Source organism: Bombina bombina, chromosome 7 (assembly GCF_027579735.1).
Source record: "Bombina bombina isolate aBomBom1 chromosome 7, aBomBom1.pri, whole genome shotgun sequence".
NCBI lineage: Eukaryota > Metazoa > Chordata > Amphibia > Anura > Bombinatoridae > Bombina > Bombina bombina.
The window spans coordinates 487,725,061-487,751,568 of record NC_069505.1 but is presented as its reverse complement, the minus strand read 5'-3'; the positions used below and the strand labels follow the sequence as shown (position 1 = coordinate 487,751,568).

Sequence of the window (26,508 nt, the reverse complement as noted above, 5' to 3'; positions counted from 1 at the left end):
TCAATGGGGCTGCGTTAGTGAGTTTTACGCTGCTTTTTTGAAGGTGTTAGACTTTTTCTCAGCCGGCTCTCCCCATTGATACCTATGGGGAAATCATGCACGAGCACGTATGACCAGCTCATCGCTGACTTAAGCAGCGCTGGTATTGGAGTGCGGTAAGGAGCAAAATTTTGCTTTACGCTCACTTCTTGCCTTTTAACGCCGGGTTTATAAAAACCTGTAATACCAGCGCTGCAGGTAAGTGAGCGGTGAGACAAAACTGCTCGTTAGCACAGCACAGCTTCTAACGCAAAACTCGTAATCTAGGTGACAGTTTTTGTTTATCCAGTTGTAATTACTCAGTGCAACTTATAACATCCAAGTGAAAGATATAACATCAATATGTCAGACAAAATAAAGAAAATTCAAAAACAGAATCACTGAGTTAGAAAAAGGATCACCCACTTGTGTCAGTATTTTGTTGAACCACCTTTTGCTTTAAAGTGACAGTATACACCAGAATTTTTATTGTTTTAAAAGATAGATAATACCTTTTTACCCATTCCAATTGCACACCTGGTGAGTATGTCTAAGATCAAGTTTACTCTTTGTAATAAATTCCTGCAACTGCTTCAGAATTGCTGTGGGCCTCTTGGTGGCCTCTCTGACCAGTTTCCTCTTGGCTCTTCCATCCAGTTTGTAGTGAGGTCCTGATCCAGAGAGGGTCTGTGTTGTACCAAATACCTTCCACTTCTTAATAATAGACTTCACTGTGCTTCTAGGCATTGCTAAAGCCTTTGATATTTCTTGTATTCATCTCCTGCCTGATCTTTTGACAGTGACTTGCCACCCATAGTTGATTGTTTGCTTCAGTTGCACTACCATGGACTGAGATGCTCCAGGAAAGCTCTTTTCATGCTAAGCTAATCAATATGCCCACAGCTGATCACAGTTGAAGGTCAAATAGCTTTGTGTGTGCCGTTGAGAAGGTTATTAACTACACCTGATTGAGACAAGTAATTTTAGGAGGGAGTGATCATTTTTCCAACTAAGTGATTCTGTTTTTGAATTCTCTTTATTTTTGTCTGACATTTTTGTGTTATATCTTTCACTTGGATGTTATAAGTTGCACTGAGTAATTACAACTGGATAAACAAAAAACATGTCTTTATTTCACGCTGCAAAGCAACAAAATGTGATTATTTTCAAGGGGGGTGATTCTTTTCAATACCCACTGTAAATGTCATAGTGCAGAATTTTTGATGGAGAGTCTGGCAGTACTGCTCTCTATCCTGTGATCATGTGTCATGTAGTAATGTGTATAAGGATGAATCCATTGCTGTGTGTTCATATTGTGGTATATTGCTGTACATGGTTGATTATAAATATATCTTGCTTTTTAGGAGTGACACGACACATAATAACACTGAGGAAACCTGTGGGCGGAGTCTGGATTCCCTGAAGGTGTGGCTCAAGCGCTTTGCCTCTCTCTCCCTTGTTGTCCTCTTTTTGGGAGGTTCTTTCCTCCTATTCCCACTGAGCCGACCCAGCTGCACCTCTCAGCGTTTTGCCTGGTCGCTGATGCTCACCTATGTAAATGGTCCTCCTCCCACCTAAACCCTTTGCCCATCAATCATTGACCCAGCAAGCCCAGGTTATTAGCCAAAGACTGCCAGCGTGCCAGGCATTCGTTTACATCTTGTGCTATAAAGAGTATATAATTGGTTTACACCATCCTACAGACATATACTGCACAGAAGAGGATAGGAGTGTCACACAGTGCAATTCTCCATGTGCTAATCTTTATGTGTTTAAACAATGTATGGGTTTCCCTTATGGATATGAAGAAGAAAATATTGGGACACTTTTACAGACCAATACATGTGACCTTCTACAAACTCGGATCATCTCATAAACTTTATAAGCCAGTCCGGCCCACAATAATTTAACCCTGTGAGTTTTAGAAGAAGTTGCTGTACCTAACACTGGATTGTTTTAAAGGGACCTATAAAATATTAAATTACAAAATGCTGGGTGTGGAATTGCAGTACAGTTTATAGGTACTCACAAGACAGCCTGCAATGGATAAACCGCAAGACACCCTAAGCATATGTTTTGGTTCTCTATTAAAACAGGGACCATAAAACAACAATATGTCATATTTATTAAAGAGAAAGGAAATCTTGAGATTGTAATATAAAATGTTGTGTGTAGTAAAATAATTTTGCAATGAACTTTCATTATTTTGCTTTCTTTTTATGTAATTTACCTCTGGGTTTTTATAATGATCTGAACTGGAAGTGCAGATTGAAGACTTCACAAGCCTAACCCTGTTACATATCTACACCTAACAGTGTTCCCTCTAAGGCCACATTTTGTGAACGGCCCAGCAGTGAAAATGTTAATAAGAGAACCATACCTTACGGTCTGCATTGTGTAGTGTTTGCTAACTGCAGGGTGTGGTTCCCTAATTAACTGTTTCACTGCTGGGCCGTACACAAAAGGTGGCCTTAGACGGAACGCTGGTACCTAACTGGCCTCCGCAGAAGTAATCGGATAAAAAAATAAGGCAAATGGTGGAAGAAGTATTCAAATACAATGAGATGTTTATATGCTTTAAAACTGTTTAGACTTGGCTGATTTGTTATTCTAAAGCAAGACAAACAGAAATGCCTTGTAATTAAAAGGTGTTCAGTGCCCCTTTAATGGGATTTTGATCTTTATTTCCATCTACAAGATGTATTATATGGGTTTTTTTTAAAAAAAGGAAAGGTTATTCCTTTCAAACCTCAACCAACATTTTATTTCCAAACTTGCCAAGGTGCCCCCAACAGTAAAGTTTTAGGAGTTAAATTTGTAATTCAAGCGCTATCTGACGCACGCAAAAAGCTTGCTTCTAGCGGAGTTAAAAATGGAGCGGGATCGTTAAATACTGCTCAACTTGTAATCTGGCCCTTTATGACTAAAACATTTTTTATTGTGGCTTAGGTAAAAACCCATGGTAGCAATACAAAATATATACTGAACAGAGGAGGAATAGACTGAGGGGGAGCAAGCTTAGTACAGCGTATTAAAGTAAAATTAAATGTTTATGATTCGTGTAAAACAAAAAAATAAATACAACATTTCCAATTTAGTTTCATTATCAAATTAGCTTTGTTTTCTTTCTATCCTTTATAGGTAGGCAGGCTGGTGGGAACTTAGGACCGTCCATGTATCTTTAGCATTCTATAGCAGCAGTGTTTGCAACTATGTTTAACATTGCTATAAACATCATTGCAAACACTACTGTCAGATGGGTAAAGACATGTGTACGCTCCTGAGCTCACTAGGATTGCTCATTAACAAAGGATCCCCAGAGAACTAGGCAAAATTAATAAAATAAGCAAATTGGAAAATTGTTTAAAATGTTATGCTCTATATATTCACCCAAGTCTAAATTTGACATTAATTTTCCTTTTAGTAGAGAGGTTCTGAAATCCCTGTGGTCATTATAATCAGCAGCAAAACAGTGTACAACTAATTTTGCGGATAAAAGCGATGGAAAGGTCAACATTGAAATGTGCATGGATATATTTTAGAGTTAAATAGAAGCATATTTGCAATATAGTTCCATTAGCAAAAATTCTTCTACTAAAAGTTTCTACTAATTGTCAGAGGCATGTGCACATATGCTAGAATTCAAACACTGCACCCTCTCAGAGAGTCAGTAGTGGCTTGCATGACACAAATTAAGACTTCACAGACACAATACACACCACCACCAGCTCTATGAGCTTGAATACTGGTGCATAGGGTCTCACAGCATATGTGTGTATGCTGCTGAAAAACAGTTATAACTTTTGCTAAAACCATTTCTCACCCTTACTCAAGACCTAGGGCACAGCGATGGATGCCTTATAGCACAGTGTTTCTCAACCACAGTTTCATTATAGCTGAACTAGAGCACAGGTGAAATAATCAGCTGATCAGTAACCATGGTTACTAACCTGCGCTCACCCATCAGCTGATTATTTCACCTGTGCTCTAGTTCAGTTATAATAAACACCTGACCTTTTGGGAGTACTTGGGGACCGCGGTTGAGAAACATTAAATATAGCAAATACCAGGCCCCTAGCAAACATGGTTGTATGCTGTGTATGGAAGAGAGGGGATGGAGGGGTGGTACGACACAGTACAGAGGTTATTGTGGGGAGTAACAAAAAAAACATGTGAATTTTTTCATGCCCTAGAGAATAGGTGGAGGACCACATGAATCCTTTGTGCTACCAGTTACCACTTTGACCTCTGGATTATGAGTAAGAATGTGTAACATGGTTTAGAAATCATTATCTATGATTATCAGATTATAAAGTGATACATTATGAGTATTACCAAGTGGAACCGTTATATTGATGATGTTTTGTGTTGTCTGACTGTACGCTATACAATTTATAAATAATTCTGTATATTGCTGATGTATAATGCTGTTTAGTTTCTAGTATTAGCTTTTGTGATGATAATGTATATTTATCAATCCTTTTCTTGATATATTATTGGTTTATTTTGCTGTAATACACTTGGTGAAAATAAAACACATTTATTTTTACATTTTCCTTAAAATAATAGTTAACTATTCCGTGTGTTATTAAATTTTTTGTTATATGAATTTTTAATTATAATTTGTATTTATTTACCTGTACATTATAAATTTCCCATGGTGAATATCAGATGAGGAAGTGATATTTATTCCATTTTATGAGTTTCTTTTTATTGTAAAGATGTAAATATTTAACTTATAAGATAAAAAATATAATTATCTAGTTCTTTTCAAGATGTGGTTTATTCTGATGTGTATTTTAAACCTTGGCATAATAAAAAGCATGTATTAGTCACCCATTTGTACATTGTTTGGCAGTATGAAATATATTGCATTTTCTTATTATGTGGATATTTTTCACTGTATATTATTAGACTCTCTGCTGATTATATGCATTGAACATTGCATTCCTTCTAATGATAAAGGGACATTGTATTATAAAAATGTTTCCATTTTAATGTGTTCAATAATTGATGTTACCTGCTTGGCAGAATTAAATTGTTTACTAATATTCCCTTTACCTTTAATTTAGCATTTTAAATAGCTGTTTTTCCTGTTGAAACCACAACAGATACAAAATCAATGTCTGCAGTATTGGCTATAGTCTGAAAACAGGAAGCAGAAGTTGAAAACAACATGCCAATGAGGATGGGCAGTTTAAGAGAAAGAGGCTATCTAATCCATTTGATAGGGTCCAGCAGCTTTAAATAAACCTAAACATACTGTTACTATAATTACTTTTTGTTTTTACATATTATCATTAAGTGATCTATGTTTAAGCAGTAAAGCATACTTCAGAGCCCAGGTGGATATCAATTTTTTGTGCATTTGAACTGTGAGAATTGCTGTGGACGCACCCTCGGAGCTAACCCCAGGAGCTGGCTTCTAAGAGACTGATAGTTTGATACACCACAGTTACCTCTCATCTTTAGCTCCGAAGGGTCGGGGCCCCGCTCCAGAGCCCCTGTGGCTACAGACAAGCCTGATTTCCACCTCAGAGATAAGAGGACAGATCTTTCATCAGGTCCGCTCCTCAGGCAATAGGGACCCACAGATCCTAGAGGTGATATCGGACTCCCACCCTGACACCAGAGGCTATCGCCATAGCAGCCCACGTGAACTTACCTGCAGGCCATTACCTCAAAGAGGAATACCTGAAGCAACGCCATACCCTGGTGTGGCGTGAACGGCCGCCATTTTTGGCCTAGTGTCCCAGCGGATACACCACCATCTAACTGCCTGCGGATTACCTCCTCTGCTGGGGAGACACCAGATAACAGCTCTCTGTGACCAAACCGGATGGTCTAGCATCTCCCCAGACAGGTGGTCCGACTTCTATTAAGGCCAAGTGGCGGACTAAGGCCCAGTGTACCCGACATCAGGCATACCCCGGTAAGAGACTTCCTTATCTCCCCACTGCTAAATCAGGATCTTGATTAATCCAAATAGGGGATACGTTGATGTTGAGCCTCTCTGGGCTCCTGATTACTTTGCCCATCACCAACCCTAGACCCTTAAACTCAGCTACATCCGTCACTTAAATTGAGAGGGTGGACTCAAGACCTACACTCCGGGGATTAATTGTGAGCACTTCTTAACATAACCATAAGGGGAATAGAGACTGTAAGTCAAACTCGGCTCTGGGGAGTCTTCAATGGCTAGCCTAGCCCTGGCAAAAGGCCTACAATAGATCTGCATACCTAACCTGCAGCCTTGTACCTACTCCTCTTCAACCACAGGTCCTAGACCTACCAAGACACCCCCAAAAGCACCCTGAGCATTCCCATCCTCTCTTGTACAATCTCATTATTGGTGAAGCCTCTCTCCTGCCATTTCCCACTGGGGTTCTCTCAGTGGGTCATATCCCATTAACCTTTTCCCACATCGTCATTAGATGACATCCTCCCCTGGGAGAGAGGCCTTTCTTACTTGCTGATGAACCTTTCCCTAAAGAGTATGTGTAACCGCACAATGGCCTAGGGGAGGCGACAGGGGCTAGGTGGAGGTGAGATGCTGGAGGTCCCATCTACATAATTAAGTTCCAGGTACAAAGTGTGTAGCTCTAAGGGTGATCCAAGTCATTACAGCCCAGATATTACTATGTCCGAATCTAACAGGAGGAGGTCCAAATTGGTTAACCAACCCAGGAGAACTGTTGTGAACCATTTTAAGGCTGTTCCTAGAGAAGATAGAAGTTCTTCCCCTGAGAGTGCTTACTCCCTAAATGATCGGGAAAGCCCACATGGCTGAACCACCACCTCTTGACAACATGGCGGCTACTATAGTAGCCACGCTATGAAAGCGCATGATAAACTTAAAGGACACGCTCACTAAGGCCATTAAAGGGTCTGCAGCAGAATTGCGCAAAGATATGGCGGTGATTGGAGAGAGAACGGAAGCTCTGGAAAGGAAGCAAGAAGAACTAGCGGTTGATCATGAAAATTTGATGTCATACTCTCAGAACCTAGCCTCCCAAATTTCAGATCTGGAGCTTAAACTTTCGGATCTAGAGGACAGATCCAGAAGGAATAACTTAAGACTCCGGGGAGTATCTGAGGAGGTTACAACTGGTGATTTAGAGGGATTCATTAAAGAGTTTTGCATCCAATTCCTAACTGATCTGGACGCCCCAGGCTTTCTCCTAGACAGGGTCCACCGCACCCCTAGACCCAGCAACATTTCTGCGGATAAACCCAGAGATGTTTTATCCAGGATCCACTTTTTCACCCATAAGGAGAAGATTCTGAGAGAGTTAGCCAATAAGCCTGCACTGCCTGAGAAATTCCAATCCATCTCAGTGTTTCCGGACCTATCCCAATTCACACTGCAGAGACGCAGATCCTTTACTCCATTCACACAGGTTATAAGACAACACAATGTAAAGTATCGCTGGGGATACCCAACTAAGCTAATAGTCAACAGAAATGGATCTCTGCACACGGTCTCTTCTGTTAACGATGGCATGGACCTTCTTAAAAAATGGGATTTAAAGAGACTCTCATCTAAACTGGGTAAGGTGACCCATCCAGTACCACTACTTCACCTGAATTGTCACCCCCCCCCCCACAGCGTTCAGCCACAGGACGGAACCCGGGAGATACTGTGGCCCCCACTCAGAACCATATGTTATCAGCCTCAGTTAAATTCAGATGACTAAGAGGGAACTTTAGCACATGGAATAATGGTGCTAGGTAGTAATACCTAGAAACAAGTAATGTTTAGTTTCATGTGCCCTCCTTTGTTTTAGGTCATCTTATAATTTTATCAATACCCTCTTGGGTTCCAGTTGTGGCCTCATTAGATATGGGTTTGTATGGCACACTTTGACACCTCCCACTTAATACCATCCTGGCGAGACTCACCTGACCAAGTTACTAGTAAGTTGCCATAGCATATCTCCCTCCAGGTATACTTTGGAATCCCTAAAGCAAATATGAGGGGTCCCACCACAAATAGTAGTTAATGCGATAGTTTCTAAGTCAACAATGGGACTAGTAGTCAGTATTACTTAATGCCCACCCTTGAAAACCACCAGTTCAGGAGTATTAACAGAGAGGGGGCTATGACACTTGAAAAATATTAGGCTCTCCAATCCCCGTACTGTAATGCACGTTTGTATAATTATAACACACCATGTGGGGATGGAGAAATAGAGAGAGAGATAATGTCCTATCTAGTCGATTATACGGCCCCCGATATAGCACAGCTAGTTTTAAAATCAATCCCGCGGGTAATTAGCACCTCTGTAACTTATCACTACACCTTGGGAGTGCTCCTTATCAGGTCTTTCCTGATGTCACTTTATGCCAACTTAAGTCCCTGCCCCAAAGACAGCCTCTAAGAACACGGGCCTGCTTCTTATATACTAAAACCTGTGGGTGGTGCATATATATTAGTCCCTGGGAGACGCCCCCAGCCTAAATACTGAAAAGAGGTATGTTGTTAATGTATTCAAGATTTGATGATGACCCTGTTTGTTTTACACTGTTGTTACTGAGTTATGTTTATAGTTATTTAACTGCTTTCTTTTAGTGTTGAGTCTCATTAGTTAATCTCACCAAATTCCTCCTTATAGCCCTTTGCTAGAAAATAATCTGTAGTTTAGATCTAGGATTTCCCTTGGATATCCTCCTCCCCACTTTGTTGTTTCTCGTCTTGATGAGATCAAGGAATTAGCATACCCATCGGGTTTATTTGTGAGTTCCTTGTTAGGCAGTGAATAGTGCCGCCAATGTTCTTTAAGTATAGAACATTACTAGTCACAATTCTAGTTGAATAGTTCATACGGTCGTTGTCACTCTCCCTCCCACATCTTTTGTTTGTGTACAGTACCCTGGTGAAAGACGGTTTTACAGCATAATTTAGTTTTTTCTTTGCTACTGTGTCCACTTCCACACTAAAGTGATATGCTTCTCCTATTAGCTGATACCCAGACACTTAGTAGACACAGTATGAAACTCTACATCTCTCAACGATCATGTTTGAATCCTAGTGCCCAGGTAGGTGGAGTTCCCCTCCTTCCTTCCCTCCTTCTCACTACCCTCTCTTTCTTACTACTACTGACCTCCTTCCCTCTCTCCTCCCACCCCTCCTCTCTTATTATGGAGAAGAAATCAGGTAACCTTACCTTCGCTTCTTTGAACTGTAAGGGATTAAATTCCCCAACAATGCCTTCTAAGCAACTACATGAATGTCAGCAAAGTCAAAATTGTGTTTGCTCAAGAGACACACTGGTTACACAACTTAGCTCCGGTATTTAAATCTCAACACTTTACTAACTATGTCTCAGCTTCCCATTCAGAAAAGACCAGAGGTGTCGCTATATTTATTCACAGACAAGTTAGCTACGAGAAAATTTACTTAGAGTCAGATCCAGATGGTAGATTCCTCGTTCTCATCTGTAAGCTAGATGGTCAAGTATATACTCTGGTTAACTTATACGCACCGAACCAGAATCAACCTAGATTCCGCAAGACAATATTACAAAACTTTAAGTAGAATCAAGTCAGGCAGATTAAAAGACTATACGTATTTTGCTATGCTACACAACTCCTACTCAAGACTAGACAATTTTTTCACAGACACCTGGATGCTAAATAAAATTAATGACGCCTTGATTAGGTCTTGCTCCTGGTCTGACCATGACACTCTCACATTGTCACTGGACTCTAACTTGGGTTCCTCCTTGGACCCAAGATGGAAGCTACCAGATTCTTTATGGGCTGTCCCCGACTTTCAACCTCTAATTCAGCGCTCTATCCGGGAGTTTCTGTCTCACAATATCGACTCTATCTCCTCTCATCAAACGATTTGGGCGGCCTTAAAGGCCTTCATTCGAGGAGTTTGTATACACAAACAAGCCTCTCTTAAAAAACTAAAGCTCCCTTGGGCCTCCTGGTTGCCAGTCTTAGAACAAAGGAAAGACTCAATAAGTATAGCCCAACCCCCGAGGTAGCAGCAGAAGTAGTGGCTCTACGTAGCCAAATCAGGGAGATAGAGACCACCCAGGTTCAGGATGCTGTGCATAGGTTTAAGCAACTCCTCTACTATCAGGGTAATAAGGCATCCACTATTTTGGGTCGAAAGTTGAGGGGGAGATGTGCAAGCTCCTGCATTCTTTCCATTGACTCTAAAGGTCAAAAGGTTACTTCCCCTAGGGATATTGGGGAAACATTCCCAGCCTTTTATTCTAACTTATACAACCTACACAAAACTGAGCAAGAAGATACTCTTCTCCATGACAAAATCCAGACCTTCTTAGAGGAGTTGGAATTACCCGCTCTATCTCAGAAGGATGTAGACTCACTTCTGACCCCGTTCTCAGTTCTTGAGATGAAAGAGGTGGTCAGCCAACTTCAAAATGGAAAGACGCCAAGCCCGGATGGGTTCCCAGCCCTGTTTTACAAAACCTTTAGACTCATTATCTCACCCCTCCTCCTCCAGGCTTTTAGAGAGGCCAGAGAAAAGGGTTCCTTTAGGAGTGAACTCCTGCAAGCAACGGTCCTTACTATCCCGAAACCTAATAAAGATCCATCTCAGTGTGGCAGCTACCGACCAATCTCGCTTATTAATATAGACGTAAAACTCTACTCAAAACTATGGGCCAAAAGACTATGCCTTATTGTCCCCACCCTGCTTCATCCTGACCAGGTGGGGTTTATCTGGGGCAGAGAAAGTCCGGATAACACCAGATGCCTTTTAAACATTTTTTCCGAGGCAGATAGACTGAAGGTTCCCATGCTGGCCCTGTCCCTGGACACAGAAAAAGTGTTTGATAGAGTCAGAGGGGAATACATTTGGGAGGTTCTGCTTTGGTTTGGGTTTCCCGGGGAGGTGGTCCTCTCCATCCAAGCCCTTTATGCTTCTCCAAGCACCAGAGTCAGAGGCCTGGGTTCTGCTCTTCAACATTTCCTATTACTAATGGAACGAGACAGGGCTGTCCTCTCTCGCCCATAATTTTTGCCCTGGCAATTGAACCTTTGGCGCAGGCCATAAGGAACTCTACCTTGATTTGAGGTGTTCCCCTAAGTCGACGGGAGGGCAAACTGGGAGGAGGAGGTGAAAAAATTACTCTATTTGCAGATGACATCACCCTCTTTCTGACTAACCCCATAGGCTCCCTTCCAGCTCTATTTGAGATTATAGCCCAGTTCAGTTCCTTAAGCTTCTACAAACTTAACCTCACTATCAATATTCCACAATTTGAACTTGAGATCCTTCGGGAGTCCTATGAATTTAATTGGGCATCGGAAACTCTTACCCACTAAATTACAATTATTAACTAACTACCTATTTAAGAATAAATACAAACTTACTTGTGAAATAAAAAAAAAAACCTAAGCTAGCTACAATATAACTATTTTCTAACTACCTAGTTAAAATAAATACAAACTTACCTGTGAAATAAAAATAAAACCTAAGCATACACTAATAAAACATTGCTAAAAATAAAAAACCTAAAACATTCAAACTACAATTACAAAAAATAATAAACACAAAAATTTACAAAAAATAACAAATGAAATTATCCAAAACAATAAAAATGATTCCAATTCTAATATCCTGTTAAAAAAAAACACAGCACAAAATAAAAAGAAACCTAATCTATAATAAACTACCAAGGGCCCTTAAAATTACCTTTTGTAGGGCATTGCCCTAAAGTTAACAGCTCTTTTGCTAAAAAATTACAAACACCCACTAACATTACAAACTCCCACCCCCCAAACCCACAAAATAAAAAAAACCTAACTTAAAAAAAAAAATCTACCCATTGCCCTGAAAAGGGCATTTGTATGGGCATTCAGCTCTTTTACTGCCCTTAAAAGGGCATTCAGCTCTTTTTCTGCCAGTTTAAATAAAAAAGCCCTAATCTAAAAAAAAACACCCCAAAAAAACAAAACTTATGCTTACCTGCTAAATCTATTTCTTCCAGATATAGTGAGTCCACGGGATCATCTAATTACTGTTTGAAATATCACTCCTAGCAAGCTGTAGGAGGCAAAGAGCACCACAGACAAACTGTTAAGTATCACTCCCTTACCCATAACTCCCAGTCATTCGACCGAAAGGAAATGGAGAAAAAAAGGAGTAACACAAGGTGCGGAGGTGCCTGAGGTTTAGTCAAAACTAACTGTCTTAAAAACAAAAAGGGCGGGTCCGTGGACTCACCATATCTGGAAGAAATAAATTTATCAGGTAAGCATGAATTTTGTTTTCTTCTTAGATATGGTGAGTCCACAGGATCATCTAATTACTGTTGGGAACCAATACCCAAGCTAGAGGACACAGATGAGTAGGGAGGGATAAGACAAGCAGGCCTAAACAGAAGGCACCACCGCTTGAAGAACCTTTCTCCCAAAAGCAGCCTCGGCCGAGGCAAAAGTATCAAATTTGGAAAATTTGGAAAAAGTGTGCAAAGAAGACCAAGTTGCAGCCTTGCAAATTTGTTCCATAGAGGCTTCATTTTTAAAAGCCCAAGAAGAGGAAACCATTCTGGTGGAATGAGCCATAATTCTCTCAGGAGGTTGCTTACCGGCAGTCTCATAGGCTAGACGAATAACACTTCGCAACCAAAAGGAAAGAGTTGAAGCAGCAGCTTTCTGAGCTTTACGTTTCCCAGAGAAACAGACAAAAAGAGCAGAAGATTGGCGAAAATTCTTAGTCGCCTCAGATAAAATTTAAGAGCACATACAACATCCAAACTGTGCAACAGACGTTCTTTGTAAGAAGAAGGCTTAGGACATAGAGATGGAACTACAATCTCCTGATTAATATTCTTATTAGAAACAACCTTAGGAAAAAAACCTAACTTAGTACGAACAACCGACTTATCAGCATGAAAAATAAGATAAGGCGAATCAACTGCAAAGATGAGTGTTCAGAGACTCTTCGAGCAGAAGAGATAGCCAAAAGAAATAAAACCTACCAAGATAACAACTTAATATCTAAGGAATGTAACGGTTCAACAGGAGGATATTGAAAAACTCTAAGAACAAGCTTAAGGATCGAAGGAGGAGCAACAGACTTAAATACAGGCCTGATTCTGACCAAGGCCAGACAAAAAGATCGGACGTACAGATAAGGCAGAAATTTGACCCTTCAGGGTACTAACTGATAAACCTTTCTCCAGACCTTCCTGGAGAAAAGACAAAATCCAAGGGAACCTAACTCTACTTCAAGAGTAACCTTTAGATTCACACCAATAAAGATATTTACGCCATATCTTATGGGAAATCTTCCTAGTAACAGGCTTACGAGCCTGAATCATGGTCTTAACGACCGACTCAGAAAAAAACATGCTTAGATAAAATTAAGCGTTCAATCTCCAAGCAGTCAGCTTCAGAGAAACAAGATTTGGATGAAGGAAGAGACCCTGAATCAGAAGGTTCTTCCTTAGAGGAATTCTCTAAGGTGGGAGAGATGACATCTCCACTAGATCTGCATACCAAATCCTGTGAGGCCATGCAGGAGCTATTAGAATCACTGACGCTCTGTCATATTTGATACGAGCAATGACTCGTGGAAGGAGAGCAAACGGAGGGAACAGGTATGCTAGCCTGAAATCCCAAAGAACCGCTAGAGCATCTATCAGAGCGGCCTGAGGATATCTTGACCTTGATCCATACCTTGGAAGCTTGGCGTTCTGACGAGACTCCATCAGATCCAATTCCGGTATCCCCCAACTGAGGGTTAATCTGGAGAATACTTCCGGATGGAGTTCCCACTCCCTGGGATGAAATGTTGTCTGCTCAGGAAATCCGCTTCCCAGTTGTCCACTCCTGGATGTGGATGGCAGACAGATAGCAATTGTGAGCCTCCGCCCACTGAATAATCCGAGCCACCTCTTTCATGACTAAGGAACTCTGAGTTCCTCCCTGGTGGTTGATGTTAGCCACTGAGGTTATGTTGTCTGACTGGAATCTGACAAACTGGGCTAAAGACAGCTGAGGCCAAGCCATCAGAGCATTGTAAATTGCTCTCAACTCTAAGCTGTTGATGGGAAGAGCAGACTCCTCCCGAATCTAAAGTCCCTGCGCCTTTAACAAGTCCCAGACTGCTCTCCAGCCCAGCAGGCTGGCGTCTGTGGTCAAAATCACGCAGGAAGGTCTCCAAAAGCAAGGGCCCTGAGACAGATGTTCCTGAGAGATCCACCACAGGAGAGAGTCTCTAGCTGACTGATCTAGATCTATCCTCTGAGACAGATCCACATAATCCTCGTTCCATTGCGTGACCATGCACAGCTGAAGAGTTCTCAGATGGAGTCGAGCAAAGGGAATGATATCCATGGAAGCCACCATCAGACCAATTACCTCCATGCATTGGGCCACTGACAGTTGAACAGTGGACTGTAGAGACAGGCAAGAGGAAAGAATCTTTGCTGTTCAGACTTCCGTCAGAAAATTTTTCATCGAAATGGAATCCATTATTACCCCTAAGAAAACTACCCTTTTAGCTGAAACAAGGGAGCTCTTTTCCAAATTCACTTTCCATCCGTGAGAACGAAGAAAAGACAACAATATCTCTGTGTGAGATTTTGCTTGTTGAAAAGATGGCACTTGAACCAATATGTCGTCCAGATAGGGAGCAACAGCAATTCCTAGAGACCAGATCACCACTAAGAGAGCCCTCAGAACCTTTGAAAATATTCTGGGAGCTGTGGCAAGGTCAAACTGAAGTTCCACAAACTGAAAATGTTTGTCTAGGAAGGCAAATCTCAGAAATTTGTGATGGTCCCTGTGAATGGGAACATGAAGGTACGCATCCTTTAGATCTATGGTCATCATGAATTGACCCTCTTGCACTAAAGGAAGAATAGTATGAATATTCTCCATATTGAAGGATGGAACTCTGAGAAATTTGTTTAGACATTTTAAGTCTTGTCAGTATATTTATAAGAACTTTCAGTAGTGCTCTCCAAATAATATATTAGTCTATGGCAGGGTTATAATACAATGTATTTAATAATTATCCTTTAAAAATATACCATCAATCAATATGCATCTACTAAAAAAAAAATCATAAAATTAACACAAATATCTGAATTCTTTTTATTTAGTTAATATATATGAAAATATTGGATTATATTTGTAGGAACCAGAATATGAGACAATACTATACATGTCTACCTTATTAACAATAGAAGTTTCACCCAGTTAGCACAATGAGACTAAAATCTTTAACTTTTAACATCAAAGCAATACAATCCTAACAGTGCTTTTAAACAATTGGATAATATATATATTCAGCTATTTAACTGCAATTTATCCTAATACAATTTTAATTCACAACATCAGAAATTTCACAGATAAGTTACTTAACCTACAAGATACAAATTTAACACTATACAGGCTATGAAATAATAACTTGAAATACAAACTGCTTCTTTAAATCTATTAGTTGTAATTTAACTGTAGTGACTATGCATATAACTTATTTTAAAACATCACATGTAATTTCAATACTTTACCCAAATAAACAAATCGATGTTGAATATTCTTCAACTGGAATGATTTCACCTCAGAATACCAAAATTGGGCAGCCAAGAGTTTAGTGAGAGTTAGCCAGCAGCAGCCTTGCAGTAGGTTCGCCTCCCTCTCTCTCAAAGCATGGGGTTAAATCATCTGATATCACCCCGCCCTTTTTTTGTTTAGTAACCATCATTGGTGAAATTGGAAACGCCCAAACGGAAACCTTGTCTCGGATTGGCCCTTTGAAATTGAACATGGATTGGTTCATCTGGGGAGTATCTTTTAACAGTCAATCTTTTGGCTGTAATACTGGATTTTGCCATCGGGGGCAGCAGACGAGCACAAAACGGATTCACCTTTAACATTTCTAGCATTTAAATTTTTTCTTTAAAATGTGTAATAACTGCCATAATTCCCTTATATTAATAAGTTCACAATATCAATCACAGATGGGGCAGTATTACATCACCTCTCTGATCATTTTGATATGAAACATCATGTGTCAAACATTATATTATATTAAAATAATTTATCCTGTTAATTATTCTGAAATTAATGGCATTTATATACCTAATATGTTTTCAGAGCTGTGTTTAAACTTTCATAACCATCTAGTATATAATCATATGACATGATTCAGATATCCCATGCAGGCACTCCATCTGAAAAATAGAAAAATTATGTTACATATAATTAAACCATGGGATTATTACAGTTTGAATCTATTTTTCATATATCTATTCACTGCAGCAATTATTTATTTAGTATAATACGTACCATTTCAACATATATATACATATATGGGCTATTTGAATAATTTCAAACATATCTGAAACTATTGGCCTCATTTCTTTTTCTAAAAGGTATTCATTTTCATTTTTTTTTATACAGGGAATTGCAAATGCTTATTTGTCTGCTCTCAGTAATTTTAAGTTTACACCATAGCATTTGTCTTTGTTGGCTAAGGTCTTCACTGCCCCACCCACATAGCATGGGGTCAATCCATGAGCTTGTGATAATTATTAGTCACTTTTGGAAAATGCTTGCATTTTCAACATCTCTCCAGACGGGTTCGGCATCTCCGTTGGAGGAAACCCATATATGGGCATGTTTCCTGATCTAGGCATCAGAATGCTGTCTTTACATAGCAGGAGGTGGGCTTCAAAGGCTATGTTAATTTTTAATTATGATAAACATGTTTCCACCCAGCAAAAATCATCTTGTAGGGGTTTTTATAGTAAATAGAACTGTTGTTATCCCAAACTTATGAGATACAAAATACAAATGGTTTTAGAGTATAGATAGGGGTTTTTCAATTTACACCTCAGCAAGAAAGTGTTCCTTTTAAGATGATCTCTTCCACAGATAGCCCTGAAAGCAATTTCTTTTGATGAACTGGGAACAAAGGGGTTTTGTTTATACAGCCAAACATTCATCTGGCATAGATGACTGCAATCATAGTGAATAGGGTTGTTGCAAATAGTCTCATATACAAACAATCATGTGGTCTCACCAACTATATATGAATAATTTCCACATATATATATATATATATATATATATATATATATATATATATATATATATATATATATATATATATATATATATATAAGAAGTAAGTGAGTTGAATCCAGCACCATAGGTTTTAGTAAAGTTTCTTTCCCACCTGTGTGCACGTTACCAAGGAGTATCAGCCAAATGATTGACCATATCCCCCATCATAGAAGAGGGGGTAATAGGGAACTAAAACTAAAACAGAAAGAAGTATGGTGGATTAAACGTCTGAACACATTACATCCATATGGTCTGAATAGAGATTATGATTTGTACTTGTTTTTATAATGGTTTTAAATGATGGAATATATTCTGGTACCACTAGAGGTCACTGTGTTGTTGAAATTTACAAACCTGGATAGGTATGGGTTAAACCAATTAACACTGAGAATTGAAGCATGATTGGTCCAGATACCCTTTTTAAAGTCTGTTTGTTTGATTTTAACTTATGCATGATTAAGGACTATGTAGGTCCGAAACGTCGCTTTTTAATGGTTGCTAAACCTCAAATAAAGATTTTTCACCTTTAAAAGAAGATTGTGTGCTGTGGTGCTGTTACCTTGTTTTTTACATGGACTATATATATATATATATATATACAAAACACGGAAGGGAACTGCACTCTCATACCGGACTGGGCACACATCCTATGACCCTGCAACATGCTCAGCCCTGGGTGCCACTGGCACTCACAGGAAGCTGTGCTGTCCCCAGAGCCACAAGCAGTTAACCCCAGACAGGTCTGGGTGCAAGAACCATAGGGAAAATTACAAAACAAATTAATACAACACACAGAGAAAACCCAGCACTCACTTACAAGCTCTCAGCTAAGATTTAAAAGCAAAACTGGAAAGGTTAGTCACCGCATCTGGCCAAATGGGACAAGCTTAGGTACCACGTCAAGGTCCTTTCCAATACCTGAGACCCTATAACAGCCACACAATGCAAGCTTTCAAATCCAAACAAACTAAAAACAAAAAAGGGTGCACAGGAATATGTAATCACCCTAGACATATACAAAACTTGCACCCAGACCTGTCTGGGGTTAACTGCTTGTGGCTCTGGGGACAGCACAGCTTCCTGTGAGTGCCAGTGGCACCCAGGGCTGAGCATGTTGCAGGGTCATAGGATGTGTACCCGGTCCGGTATGTGAGTGAAGTTCCCTTCCGTGTTTTATATATGTCTAGGGTGATTACATATTCCTGTGCACCCTTTTTTTGTTTTCAGTTTGTCTCCTATGTGGAGAGTCTGTTATTTTTGAGCCTTCATATTTATCAGCTAATCATCTTTAAACTACAGTATGTCTTTAGTGCATTTGGGGATATGACACTTCATTCTCCCTCTGTGACTTGTAGTTGGGACCTAGGGTGACATGCCCGTAACTGATTGATATGGACCCATTTATCTATGAAACTTTCATTTTTGGGGATCCGTATTTTATAGGCCACTAGAGATATTTTGTCAGTAATGACAAAAGGACCTTTCCATGAGGGAAGACATTTCTTCTCCCTAACCTGATCTCTTCCAAAGTTATAAAGATAAACTTTATCATTTATTTCATATTCCTTTTTGGACGTTTTGAGATCATAATAGATTTTAGTGGCATTTGCTGCTCTTTCTAAATTCCTTTGAGCAAATTCAAAGGCATATTGCAGGTGCTTTCTTAGGTTCTCCATATATTGATGTGTATTGGCAGCGTTTATCAAATTTTGGTCTGATGTACAGTACAGCAGATGCTGAGGTAGAACCATTCTTCTACTAGTCATCAGTTCAAAAGGTGACATCTTGGTAGCACTACTTGGAGTTGCTCTTAATGCCTTTAAGACTAGAGGTAATTTTACATCCCAGTCTTTACCCGTTTCACTCACAAACTTTTTGAGGATTTTAACAATGGACTGGTTGTAACGCTCTACACCACCACTTGAGGCAGCTCTATAAATGATATGGAGTTTTATTTTTACCCCTAGTATTTTCCACATTTTGGTCATCACTTCGCTGGTGAAGTGGGTTCCCCGATCTGACTCGATTCTTTGAGGCAAACCAAATCTGGAAAACACGTGGTTGATGAGCAATGCTGCACATGTTTAAGCACTATTGTTAGGTGCACTGATGCACTCTACCCATTTAGTGAATAGGCATGTCACGGTTAACATGTATTTGTTACCTCTTGATGACCTAGTTACTGGACCAATAAAATCAATTTGTATATCTGACCATGGCATTACCATCCCCCTTTTCTGCAATGGCGCTCTATGCGTTGGCGCAGTGGGTTGGAACTGTGGGCAGATTAAACACCCTTGACAGTAGGTTTGAACATCTTTCAACATGTGTGGCCAAAAAGCGTAATCACGCAATATTTCATATGTGAGTTGGGCACCACGATGACCAGACGTGGGAGCATCATGGGCATGTTGAAGCATTAGACCTCTGAACTTGATGGGTACTACGCGTTGCTGGATGACAGTTTTGGAGGTTCTAATTAACAACCCATCCTGTAACTTGAATTGTGTTCTGGATTTCATTAAGATTCTAAGATCTTCTTTGCCAGTACAATCATCTTTTGAGATGGGGTTGCTTTCAGGATTTTTCTATGTGTTTTCTATTGTAGAAGATACCTACAATGGGGTCTTCTTTTTGACTAGTGATCAGGTCCTCGCTAGGAGAATCCTGACTCCATTGTACCAGGTTAGGCTCACTGTGTTGTTTTGCCTGGTTTCTGGTAATGGCTTCTACCTGAATTGCACCCATTAAGTGGTCAATATTTAGGAGTTCTCCAGTTATCATTGGATACCACCAGATTATCAATCTCGCAGAACAACTTGCCATGATTGACTGGTTTGTGTGGTGTTGTGTTGGTCCCATCTAAATGTTTTTACAAACAAAAGCTTTACAGTACTATGTAATAGCTGCCAAAGTAAGGTTTTTTTATTTCTTTCTTTTTACAAAGGATTCATTTCTGTGAATGTGTTACACCCAGAGCTGTAGCTTGCCCTATACATAAATTTAATTCTGAATTGTATGGGAAATTGTGTAGAATTTAAAGTTAAGAAATTACAGTTTAATTAAGCTTTGTTTTGGGTAACAAAGTTAAAAATTTGCATTTCCTGTGTTTGGAGCAGATCCTGGAACCAAAACTACAGTTGAAATTAGCATTTAGAAGTTCTATAGAATCTTCCTGTACTTAAAATATTTTTATAATTTTTCCTCAATTTGGGAAAATATCAGTAAAAAGGATTCCTTGCTTTGCTTTGCTCATTTATTTTATTTAGGTTAGTATTATTGATGGTTCACACCTTTTAAAAGAGAACAATATTTAATTTTTTAATTTTGTTCTGCTTAATTTCTGTTTAGTCTGGTGTTTCATTGCCCTATAGAGATTATAATTCCTTGCATTTGGGGCAGTTAAAATAGTCTGGCAAACTATGCTGTGAGAGACACACAATAGTCTGTTCCCCAGATTTAAAATAAAGAATAATGAGCAGTGGTTAGAAAAACTAAATTTAACTATATTACCACCTCTGCTGGAATGCTGACCTGCTTATAAACAGATCTAATTACTACCCTTTCTACATGGCTTAACTGCTATGTCTCAATGGTATCTTGTACATCCTGTGTTAACATTAAAAAAAAAAAACTACTATGCTGTGAGAGACACACTATTCTAGTATATATATATATATATATATATATATATATATATATATATATATATATATATATATATATATATATATATATATATATATATATATATATAAAAATTTTTTTTTATTATTTTAGTTCTAACGGCTATCTGTTAAAAATGTCTGGAAAAAACTATATTTCACAGGAAATCTGTGATTACTTTAACAATTACATTCATAAATATAATGGTCCATTCCTCATCCCAGAAGCTAAAAACAACAAGTGTGAAAGTGTTTTAGATATACTAACACAGGTATTAAATCTTAAAAAGATGAATAATAATAAAAGAAAATGTATGATAGCGCAGGCAGTGATTTCAACTATAAAGAGATTAACGGACATTATTGGAGAACTTACAGAGCAAAATAAAGACCTTAAATTAAAGTTAGATAACACACAGACTGACAGAGATTGTATTAAACTTTCTGCTTTAACTAACACCATACAGATCAGTAAATTACAATGTAAATTAAAATTAACAGAACACATCAGTAACGAATACTCAAACAAAATTACTGAGTTACAGATGAAAATTGAACAAAAAGAAAAAATAATTAGTGATATTTCTGGGAACAATGCAGATAGTGATAACTTACTGCCACAAAGGAAAGAGCCAAAACAATTAGTAAAACAAGATAAAATGCAAATGGGCCCCACTAAAAACCCAAGTTCTGTTCCAATTGCCCCAACCTGAAAGTTCCTACAGGTTTTTCAAATCAGACTAGGCCAATGACTGTAGCAGATAAAGACATTTTTAAGAAATGGTGGGGCACAATCCCCACAAACAGCTTTAATAACTTTTCACATTGGTTTCACAAGGGAACTGAAAAAGCCATAAAATTAGGTATGAGCATGCCGGAATGGACCGAATTGCTTCAAGATGCCATGGGCCCCTATGCCAACAGGTTATTAGGATTTAATTCAAGTATATGTGATCAGGCTGGCAGGATAGCTAAAACCTTTTTCAATTTTACTAGTCTAGAGAAAGAGATTAGTGAAATTACCATGAGACCACTAGATGGGCCATTTGAAGTAGCAAAAAGAGTTTTATTTTGGTGTGTGCTGCGCCAGCCACAGACCCAAATGGTCTGGGGGTCACCAGCTCACATACAGAGGGTACTTGAAGCTCTCCCCAGAAAATGTCAGGAGTTTGTAAAGCTGTATGATCCAAACTCCACAAACCTACATATGGTGCTCACTAGAGCTGAGAAGTGGTGGAATTATCACCCATACACCATTAAGGCAAATTCTGCAGTGAAGCAGTCAATGGAGAATAATCTGAATATTCACAGGCAGGAATCAGAGAGGGGTAATAGAAGGAATGTTTGTGGATATCAGAATAGTAGAGCATCAAATACAGAAAACTGGAGAGACAGGAATTTAAATGGCGATATTAACAGAGGAGAAAATTGGAGACTGAGGTCAAATGAGATAAACAATAAGGCCAACTTAAGTTATTAGGAACTCAAACAAAAAAACAGGAGAATGAGAGATCAAATTGGGTTTCTAAAGAAGCAACTGACAGATCTGGAGGGCTCAAATTAAATCATTCATTTTTTTTATAAGCATATTTGTTTGCAGTACATTTGTATCGTGTAATGTGTACTTTAGTTTTAAGTTCAATTAATAATTTTAAGTGTTTTTCATTATTAAGTTTTAAATGCCAATATTAAGAATGTATAGTTAATTGATGCATTCTCTTTCTAAAAAACAATAACAGATACCTCCATTGTGATTAGTTTTGGGAGGCCACATGCAATACCATTTCTATGTAAACTGTCTGAAGTCTTATCTTGCAGGAAGAAAACCAATGAAGATAGAAGGCTTCTCACCTTTCCTTCCAGTTTTTCCCCAATAACACATATTATAGATTGTTGTTTTTCAGGTGTCTTCAGGACTGATCTTACCATGAAGCTATGATGGTGGCGTTGGACAAATTAAATAAGTATAATGTATCACAATGGAGATGTAAAATGGTGCATTAGGCCAAAATAATTATATATATATATATATATATATATATATATATATATATATATATATATATATATATATATATATATATAGCATAAAGGGGTAAATAATCATATAAATCAAGCAACATAAGTTAAGTAAGGGTGCAAGTGGGATGATGCAATAACAGAGGCCCTTTCCAACTTGAAGTTAATAACTGTGAATGTGGTTTCTACTGTAGATGGAGTGTTGTAGTGTGAAGTAAATATACGCCTGGTTTTAATCTTTTTTCCATTCCTTTGAGGGTCTTGGAAAAAACAAAGTGGTTCAAAGAGAGAGATTTGGTAAAGCAAAAGCAAGGACCAGATGCCAAAAGCAAGGACCAGATGCCAAAAGATGACAACAAAGAACTTCAGTGAACCATTATAACTTTTGTTTTACAGGCACAATTCACACTTTCTTAATAAAGATTTTACTACACGCATACCCATCTAGTGTACCCACACTCACACACTCATACATGAACTTTTCCCAATATTTAAGACCATTGTATAAATGTTTCTAATGGGGTTTAGCATAGGATTTTGTGTTTCTATGTATAATTTTAAATTATTTTTTCTAATGAATTGTATAAAGTTAGATTAGGAATTGACAGTCCTAGGAAAGTACAGAAGAGCTCATATCGCCAAGGGAATGATTCCGAAGGGATGGTGGGAGAATTTCTCCTGTAAGGTTTTCGCTCCCACTGTGTTCTTCAGTACTAATGGGTATAACTAGAAAACGGGGCAACATAGGAGAAGAAAAAGTGAGGGAATGTGGTGACATTTTTATCACAGGGATATTGGAATATAGCTCACAGATTTTATACCTGGCAATTCACATAGCTGGTTTATTCAAGTAGTTCTTTTGTCTAGTGTAGTCTAGAAAGACACACCCAATGGTCTTTTTGAGTGACATTTGATAAGCCACTCCCTTTTGAATTGGGTTATAAATACTGTAACACCAGAGCCTCTGTCTCTTCTTTTGTATCCTGCTCCTGCTAAAAGATGGATGATGTTGGACACAGAGAATCTGGCTAAGTATTTCTGGGATAATATTCTGTGTAGCACAATTGGGGTTAGTTTAGAAAAGTTGCCCTGTATCTTAAAATGTGGACTGTATCTGTAAAATAGATTTATATATATATATATATACCTGTAAATATTTATCTTATTATTAACATATATTGATTCCTAAATAAACTGTTTGACAAATAATGGAGGACCCCTCATAGAGTTTATTTCACAATTTATCTGTGTTGGTACCACCATAGAGATTTAGTATATTATATTTAGTAGAAAGTAGAGATATTTTAAATTAATAGATAACCAGAGTTTGTTATTGCTTTTCTGCATGCCATTTCTTTTCCAAGTTGGCAGGTATTCAACAAAACTGTCACGCACATAATTTGAGTCAGTTATGATCACAAATTCATGAATACCATGTTCAATAGCCATTTCAATGGGTTTTAGAATAGCAGTGAGTTCTGCAACTTGACTGGATCTTGGTCCAATGTTGAAACCTATAGATATATTTGGGCATCTATTTGCCCAAGTTATTCCAATGCCAGCGACTAATCTGCGCTCATTATCAATAGTGGCATGGTAAGAACAACCATCAACATATACCCAAGGTAATGTTTGACAATTGTCCTCATTGTACATTTTATATGGGGAAAGCAATTGTTCCTCCAGGAAATCATCTTCTGATAATTATTCCCCAGGATCTCTAGCAGTACAGTCGTGGAGTTCAGCAAGCCCCTGTGCAACTGGATTCTTTTTATTCTGCTTGTAGTGAATTTCTAAGGGCCAGCCCTGTAAGGAAAGAGTCCACGCTGTTATGCGGCTACTAGACAAATTCCCATCTCTTATTCTCTCACTTTGCAAATATAGCAAAGGCTGGTGGGCCGTTTTTACAATAATTTTCTCGGCTTGTATATAGCTGCGGAAATTTTGTGGAGCCCATACAGTAGATAAGAGGGCTTTTTCGCAATCGCTAAATTTTATTTCTACTGGGGATAGAGTTTTGCTCGCATAAGTAATGGCTTTGCTTAAATTATCATGCTTCTGGTATAAAACAGCACTCATGCTTACATCCGTGTAACCTGTCTCTAAGAAGAAAGGTTTACCACCTTCAGGGTATGCTAAGCAAGGTGCTTGAGTGAGTTTTCTTTTCAGCTCTTTTATGGCTGTCTCTTGAGACTCACTCCAGTGCCATTTCACATCCTTCTTTAGAAGAAATAGTGGTGGTTTAGCTAATTCTGCATGATTATCAATTAATTTGCGAGAATAATTTGTCATACCCAGGAAGGATCTCAATTCCTTTAAGTTAGTTGGGTTTTTAGAATTTACTATAGCTTCCACCTTTTTCTTCTGAGGATTTAGTCCTTCAGAAGTAACTTCATGTCCCAAGAAGTTTACACGAGTGCGGCACCATTGAGCTTTCTGTAGGGATAATTTGACACCTGCCCTTTTAAGTTGGCTGAGGACGTGTTTAAGCTCTGCAATGTGTTTTTCAAAGTCTGTGCTTTTGATTAAAACAACATAAGATAAGGTCCCCCTTTCCAGTGCATCAGGCATAGCCTTATGCATGAATACAGCAAATTCATGTCCAGAATTTATGTATCCAAATGGAAGTCTCTGGAATGCATATTGGACCTTTTGGAAAGAGAATGCCAGCTTATATTGGTCCTCTTCATGTACCTTTATGGTCCAATATCCCTGTGCACAATCAATGGCAGTGAATATTTTGGATCCCTGCATTTGTGCCAGGCATTGGTCAATATATGGTACAGGCCAGCCAGACATGTACACTCGTTTGTTTAGCTGTCTTAAATCAGCACACAAACGCCATTGTCCATTGGGCTTAAGAACACCTAAAATAGGATTATTATAAGAGCTGTGCACCTGTCGTATGATACCCCTTTCTTCCAAGTTCCTTATGATTTCTGCAAGAGAATCATATGAGGCTAAAGGAAGTCTGTATTGTTTAACAAAGACAGGTGGTGCATCGGGATCTTTTGTATTCTTGCAATGTGCAAGTCTGTAGTACCACAGTCATAAGAATCCTTAGCAAAAATATCCTTGTACTTCATCAGGTGTTCTCGAAGCAGTTGGCGTTCATCATCGCTGGAACAGCCATTAGCTAAGGATATTTGCTCTTCGACTATCTGCTGAAATCCTGGAAAGATTTCAGGTTGACCTATTTCATAGGCTTCTTCCAACCTAGAGGTGAGATCCCCTTGATTATAGTTTACATTGCCCCCATGACTCTGGGAATTGGGGTAATCTTGCTGTTTGATTGGCTAATCAAACACTAGAGAGGCTTCTTCAATTTTACAGATGCCTTCCTCTAAACTGAAGGGATAAATAGACTGAATATTAAATAGACCCTCTGGCATAGATACAAAGGATTGTTCTATTAATTGTTCGTCAGTTAAGTATCCTTCAGGTATTAGCCCAATTACATTATTCTGGAATCCAAAAGTGTAATAACTTGATTCCAGCGCATATCCTATGGTGGTTCCCTTAGATAAGGTTATATCCTGTGGGGTCATGTTATGCACAATAATATGTATTGGAACAGTTCCAATATTCACCAAAGGAGTGTAGGTCACTGTGACACCCAGATTTTGTATTCTATGGGAGAGGCAAATTAGTGTTTCAGAAGTTTTTAATATCTGACCTCTCTTTACCTGTAATGGTAAAAGAAATGTATCAGCCCCGGCAGGAATTATAGCATCGCTAGACA

At 38.7% G+C, this 26,508-nt stretch overlaps 1 protein-coding gene across 1 annotated transcript in view; it reads left to right on the top strand.

The window, feature by feature from the left end:
• The window catches only part of LOC128666816 (uncharacterized), a 120,484-nt gene extending 115,581 nt beyond the window's left edge, over nt 1-4,903 (top strand). The window contains exon 12 of the mRNA XM_053721611.1: nt 1,383-4,903. Within this exon, the coding sequence (XP_053577586.1) occupies nt 1,383-1,596 (214 nt within the window). The 3' untranslated portion in view covers nt 1,597-4,903. The remainder of the gene's footprint in view (nt 1-1,382) is intronic.
• Nucleotides 4,904-26,508: the final 21,605 nt, after the last annotated feature.